Source organism: Lactuca saligna, chromosome 2 (assembly GCF_052625555.1).
Source record: "Lactuca saligna cultivar CGN05327 chromosome 2, ASM5262555v1, whole genome shotgun sequence".
In the NCBI taxonomy this organism is placed as follows: domain Eukaryota; kingdom Viridiplantae; phylum Streptophyta; class Magnoliopsida; order Asterales; family Asteraceae; genus Lactuca; species Lactuca saligna.
Window position 1 is genome coordinate 1,410,716 of NC_136418.1, and position 6,924 is coordinate 1,417,639.

At 34.9% G+C, this 6,924-nt stretch overlaps 1 protein-coding gene across 1 annotated transcript; it reads left to right on the forward strand.

The window, feature by feature from the left end:
• The first annotated feature begins 721 nt into the window (after positions 1 to 721).
• BZIP60 (basic region/leucine zipper motif 60) lies at positions 722 to 2,258 on the forward strand. The gene is made up of 3 exons (XM_078978936.1): positions 722 to 1,207; positions 1,445 to 1,668; positions 1,762 to 2,258. The coding sequence occupies exons 1-3, from the start codon at positions 813 to 815 to the stop codon at positions 2,034 to 2,036; spliced, it is 894 nt and encodes a 297-aa protein (XP_078835062.1). The 5' UTR covers positions 722 to 812; the 3' UTR covers positions 2,037 to 2,258.
• The last annotated feature ends 4,666 nt before the right edge of the window (positions 2,259 to 6,924 follow it).

A 6,924-nucleotide genomic window follows, 5' to 3' on the forward strand; every position in this document is an offset into this window, starting at 1 on the left:
GAATTTTTGTAAAAATCAATGTTTATTCCGATTCAAAAAATAAACATAAAATCAGCGCTAGCTGAACCGTTTATTTCTCCGGTTTTCGGTCCAACCGATTCGACCGACCATGTTTTTAAAACATTGTTCAAAAGCCTTAGAGCATCTACACAAATGCAATGCAAGTTTAACATCTTGCAAAATAATGTCCCGTACACTTGCATCTTGCAAGTCTTCCAAATATTGAAAGATAAACTAGGTGTAGGGCTGTAAACGAACCGAACGAACATGAACGAGGTTTGTTCATATTCTTTCATTTAAGTTTACTGAACAAATAAACGAACACGAACGGATAAATAAACGAGTTTTCTTGCTCATGTTTGTTCGTGAAGATGTTAAACAAACGTTAAAAGAACTTATATGAACGAATATAAACAAGTGTAAACGAATAATATCATTGTTCATGTTTGTTCGATTAACTAAACGAACGAGAATTTGTGTTAATGTTCGTTCGTTTATTAAATAAACGAACATAAGCGAATTTCCCACCGAACGATTAACGAACAATCCATTGAACGTTCGGTCCATTTACGATCCTACCTATAATATGCCGTCAGCAAATACTTGGTGGCGTTGCAAAATTTATTTGATTCATGAAATGGTGAATTCTGATTGGATGAGTGACACGCGGTTTCTTCGTCAACAAGATTGAAACGGAAAATCCCTAATTCCCAAATATTGATTTCCTGGAACCTTCCGCCCCTTGTTCCATATACATAACCTCCCTCACAAAGCTTCTTCAAAAAACAACCCCTCTCCATGTAAATCTTTCTATGGAAGAGCAAATCGATTGGGACAACCTCTTTGACTTTGATGCCAGTTTCTCCGATCCCTCCCCTAACCCTATCCTTCCAATTTCATCACCAAATCACGCCAACAGCCAGTCTCCTTTGTCTGTCGATGATATCGAACAGTTGCTTTTAAACGATGACGACGAAATTCACAACGCTGATGCGTTGAACTCGGTTCAGGATGCGGTCGATGTGTTCTTCCATGATATTTTGCTTGATTCGCCTTTAGAAGTCGAAAAATCCGGTGAAGTTGTCGATATTTCTGATGGAGATAATTCGGTGGAGGATCAGAACAACGAAGCTATCGTTGATCACAAAGAAGAAAAGGAGAATTCCGATGATGATCCCAATGATCCCCTCGACAAGAAGCGTAAAAGGTATTTATGATCAACTAGTCTTTCGTATTTTGTTTTGGGTTTAAAAAACGTCGAAGGAAGTATCTTCCTAGATCTAGCTTAAATTGTAAATTTCCATGCTTGATTTCGAATTTCGATCATGATCTGTATGCTATTACCAATATCTCGGCAAATTACATATTAGCAATATTGGAAGTTATCATTTGTCATCTCAATTTAAGTGTTGCTTAAATTGTAAGTAACAAATGATTATTTTAGGCAACTGAGGAACAAAGATGCGGCTCTAAGATCTCGAGAGAGGAAAAAGATGTACGTAAAAGATCTAGAGATGAAAAGTAGATACTATGAAGCGGAATGCAAGAGATTAGGCTCGATGCTCCAATGTTTCATGGCAGAAAATCAAGCACTACGTTTTTCATTACATAGTAGTAAGGCATACAATGCTTCCACAACCAAGCAGGAGTCTGCTGTGCTCTTCTTGGGTATGTGTCACATCTATAACTTTCATCCATCTTCTTCATCTCCATATCTACCATTGAAGTGAAATTGTATTGATTTGTGATTGTTTTTTGTAGAATCCCTGCTGTTGGGTTCCCTGCTTTGGTTGGTGTGCATAGTTTGCCAGCTCGTTCTTCCCAACCTGCACCTGCAAAATCCAGGGGCAGCTCAACTGGAAACCGTGGTAGAAGAAAAGCTACTACAAAATCTAGTTGTAAGGAAGGAGGGAAGTAAAATCTGTAGAGAGCCTTTTTCCCTTTTGGTGGGAAAAAGATTCAAATCTTCAAGGTCAAGAATGAGATCAAGCCTTTGTTCTCTAGAATTTGTAAGCAAAATCCTAGTAGTTTTTTGATTTTTCTTTTATGGTTCTTTAACAAGACATGGATAATAAAAGAAAAGAGAATGAGAGACTTTTGAGGTGTTGGGCTTAAACTTTGTGATATTCATTTGGTCATCTCTTGTTGATCCTGTCTATTTTTGGTTTTTTGATTTTTTTTTTGTTGGTGATGACTGATTCTATGTAACATTATGGTAATTATTATGTTTATGGCAATTCTGTAAGGTGTTAATGACATATATGAGTAACCAAGTCTATACAAACTATCGTAGGGATGATAAAAAGTTGATTGGGTCTCAATCGTTTCATATTTGTTGTTTGATTGGGGTCAAGAGTTTTGTCCGGAAGGTTTGCAAAATACACAGATTGGGATGTGCAATTGTGCATTGATGCTGAAATAGCCAAAAACGATATTCAAAACACATAACTTACCAACAAAAGCTCATTATTTCTTTCAAGAGTTAGAAGTAATTGCTAATTTATACCTCATAAATAGTTCTTAATAATGCAATTACGATGGATAATCCTTTAGGTACTGCTTGGCAGGTAGAACAGAACAGGATTGAACATAACAAAAGAACAGGATAGAACATAACAAAACATGCTAATATAGTGTTTGGTATGGATTGAACAAAAAGTGAATGAAACAAGAATATGGTCAATGTGACTAAAAATGGTAAATTTAATCCCACCCAAAAGGGTGGAACCGAGATGGACAAAATTAATTACTTTTTTCAAAGACTAAAATGCCCTCTCATCATCTACTCTTACGTTCATATGCATAGCCTAAACCCCCACAAATTCTCATACATTGCCTCTCTCAATCAATCAATATATATATATATATATATATATATATATATATATATATATATATATATATATATATATATATATATTTCCTTTCATCCAGCTTGTCTACATCTAGGTCTAGCATACACGTATCTTCTCCGGACATGCCCTAAAACGAGTTCATCTGGTACAACAATAGAAATGCTAATCCATCAATAGCTTTCTAGGACATCCCGAAGCATTTTCTTCTTCTTTGAGATTTCTGTGATTAATTATTCCAAAAAGTTGACACTTGATCTTGTCGATTAGGTTTCAAAAACGATGATTAAATTTTTGGAATAGATTTAGAAGAAGGAGAAGACTGATTAAGTTTTTTTTTTTTACAGTACCTACTTCTGTAATTCTTCGATTTGTGATTTATTGATAAAACCTTAGTACCTTTCTGTGATTTGTTGTTAAATCTTTCATTGGCTTTGCAATTGTGCGATATTTTTTTTTTTTTTTTTTCAATTTGGATTTGAGGTTTTCAAAATAAGTAAAGGAGGATGCAGAGTGTACGATCAACCGGAGCCAATAAGTAGACCCCAAAGTACCATACGGTTATTTGATATTGTGATATGCTAGAACAACATGTTAGTACTAGACTATGGATCTTCCGGAATTGCATGATAGAATTGTCTAATTACATGATGTCTACTAGCCTAGGGTTTTCCTTATATGAGATTGACATCATTACTGTAATTGCTTAGTATATGCAGCATGGTTGTACATAATTAAGATCTTATAGCATGAGATTGTTTGGTTTGACCTTATGTTATGTTCTTGTTTGATTGGGGGCTTAGGGCAGGATCAAATATTCGAAAGTCTATAGGGTTCAGCGTTATGTATGGCTAGCATACACTAGTGCTGCATGGTTGGTGGAAGTTTCATGGGTGGGTTGTGTGAGGCCGGTAGGCCAGTTATGAGACAGTTTAGCACTCCTCTAGGAGTAAGGATTGAGCGCTTGTCAGATTATGTATACAGTTAAGGCGTTGTGGTGATACTTGAGACAAATATGGGTAGGTGTGGAAGGTAGTATGGGCTCGTACTACTGAAAGCACATGACCCATACACGTATCAAGGAAGTCACAACCCCTAGGGTTGGGTAGGGAGTTGGTCCCCTGTCATATTATGGATTATCAGAGATCTTTCTGGTGTCTTACCAGAATGGTGGTTACGAAACGTCTTGAGACCGGATCCAGGTTTGGATTGGGAGTTGGCAGCTAGGATAGGCCAGCATTGTCAGAGGATCGTGTCAGTGAGATCATCCAGGAGGAGGTGAATCCATATTGATTTCGGTTTTCAAAACGTGAATCCAAATAGTTTAAATTAAATTTAAATCTGATCTGAACCATTCAAATTACAATTCGGTTGGATCGGTTTTTACAATTCGGTTTCAATAAGCGAAACATATATATATATATATATATATATATATATATATATATATATATATATATATATATATATATATATATATATATGTTTAGGTTCATTTGAGACCATTCTAATTTTGTGAGACCGTGAGACCAAATCCAAAAATAATTTTAAAATGCAAAATAAATGGAAAAATCTAAAAATTCTTTTTTTAAATATTATTTCCGGAACTTGAATTAACTAAAAAAGAATAAAAAATAAAAATAAAAAAAAATAATAAAAATCTCGTTTTTTTTTTGAAAAATACGTGAAATATCTAAATAGAATATTACACTGACATATTCTAAAAAATAATTTTAAAATGCAAAATAAATGGAAAAATATAAAAATTATTTTTTAAATATTATTTTCGGAACTTGAATTAACTAAAAAAAAATAAAAAAAAATAAAAAAAATTCTATTTTTTTTTTTTAAATACGTGAAATATTCTAAATAGAATATTACACTGTACATATTCTAAAAATAATTTTAAAATGCAAAATAAATGGAAAAATCAAAAAGTTCTTTGTTTAAATATTATTTTCGGAACTTGAATTAATTAAAAAAATTAAAAAAAAAATAAAAATAAAAAAAATAAAAAATAAAAAAATGCGTTTCACGGTATCACAAAATTAGGCGTTTCACATGAACCTAACCCTATATATATATATATATATATATATATATATATATATATATATATATATATATATATATATAATATTAACCAACTTTAGAATAAATTGTTTTGTGTGACTTAAAATTAGGAACAACTAATAAAAAAATTATGATAATTCAATATTTTATTGATACAAAACTATTGGAAAATATACAATGAAGTATTTTATTGGATAATACTTTTCAATCTATTTGAAAATACAATTTAGCAAATTAATAAATAACTAAAAGATGTATATTTGAAACAAATACATATAAAAATAATAATAATAAACTCTTATCCGGTTATTTTGGACTATTCGGTTTTAATTTTATAAACCGTAACCAATCCGAAATCCAAAATAATAATTTGGTTTTACTAGAAACCTATCCAAAAATCCAAACATCCGAACCAAATTATCCAAACGAACAATTCGGTTTTATTAAAATAGTGAATAACCCTAGCTATAGCAGCTGTAACGACGGCAGGGGGAGGAGTTGGGCGAGCTTTCCAGTGTCGGGACTTGTTACTGGGACATATTCTGATGAGCAGAGGGCTGCAGTTACTTGGGATCAGGGAGATGTTCTGTACTTGTTACATTTTGTGGGTTAAGCTGGAGAGTCTAGTACTTGCGTTTCTAGATTTTAGGCTTTGGGGGTTTTGCTCGAGGCCGGAATGTGAGTTGCGGGGACTCTAGAAATAAGTAATGATTATGTTCTGCTGGAGTTATACAACTGGAATTAGAATGGGTAATTGATAGGATTGGAATGTTTTTTTCTAGGGCAAGGAATGTACCCTTTCAATTTACGAGCTCGAAGGATTGAGCAAGCTTGTGACCCCAAGATCAGGTTGTATTCTATCTCGGGGTCAGTTGGTCGTCAGGATTGGCGATAGTAGTTTAGCGCTGGTAAGCGTGGGTAGGTCGATGCGGCATAAGTATGTTGGAGGTCCAGTTCGCCTTGGATCTATTGTATCAGGCGATAAGGATTGATTACGATCTATTGCACTTTTGGGATTGTAGACTATGTCTTGGGAGTAGTTATAGCCCGGTTTAGGGAATAGATTGTTTCAACTACTGCAGTTCAGCTGTGGATGATCGAGCTGGCGAGTGAGTCAGGGTGCGAGACCCTGAATGATATGATTTCTAGAGCCGAGAGCGGGAGAATTGTTGGAGCACTTTGGGAAGAAGGGTATTATATGGGAGGTCTGCGGACAGGGTCCCACAGGATGGTTATTCAACATTGTTAGGATTCTGTGGTTTTAGTAACCATTATTGACTGGCGGGGGAAGGCGCCAAGGGAAGTAGCTCATTGTTGAGACATTAGTTGGAACATCTATTTTTGGTCTTCAAGATTTGGGTGTAGGATCATTCGAGCAATAGGAATATTTGGTTTCCCTGGGATTCAGGAAGTGTTCATCTAGTTATTTGTAACGCCCCAAAAATCAGGGGTAAAAATTTCATTTTTAATATAACCCAAACATAGATATCATTAATTCCAATCATTCCAAAACATTGTTGATTAAAAATGTTTATCAGAGTTCATCCCAAAATCATTATTTGCGGAAAACATGGGTGTGTGCGCTGCGATCAAGCTGAGCCTTTCCTTTCCAAAACAAAGATACCTGAAACCATAAACAAAATTGTAAGCACGAAGCTTAGTGAGTTCCCCAGAGCATACCCCACATAATCAACATAATCATATAATCCATATCAACTGTAACAACTATATAAACCTTATCAATCACACAAGCCATGCATACAAACATATAAGGATGCCCTAGAAACCCTCCAGGGTCTTACACTGGGTGCCATGGGAACCCCCACATGGTATTAGCCCACTGTCATACCAACCATACACATAAGGATGCCCTGGAAACCCTCCAGGATCTTACTCTGGGTGCCATGGGAACCCCCACATGGTCTTATCCCAATGTCATGGAAACCCTCACATGGTCTTGACTAAGGATGCCATGGAAACTATAACGTCCCAAAAATCA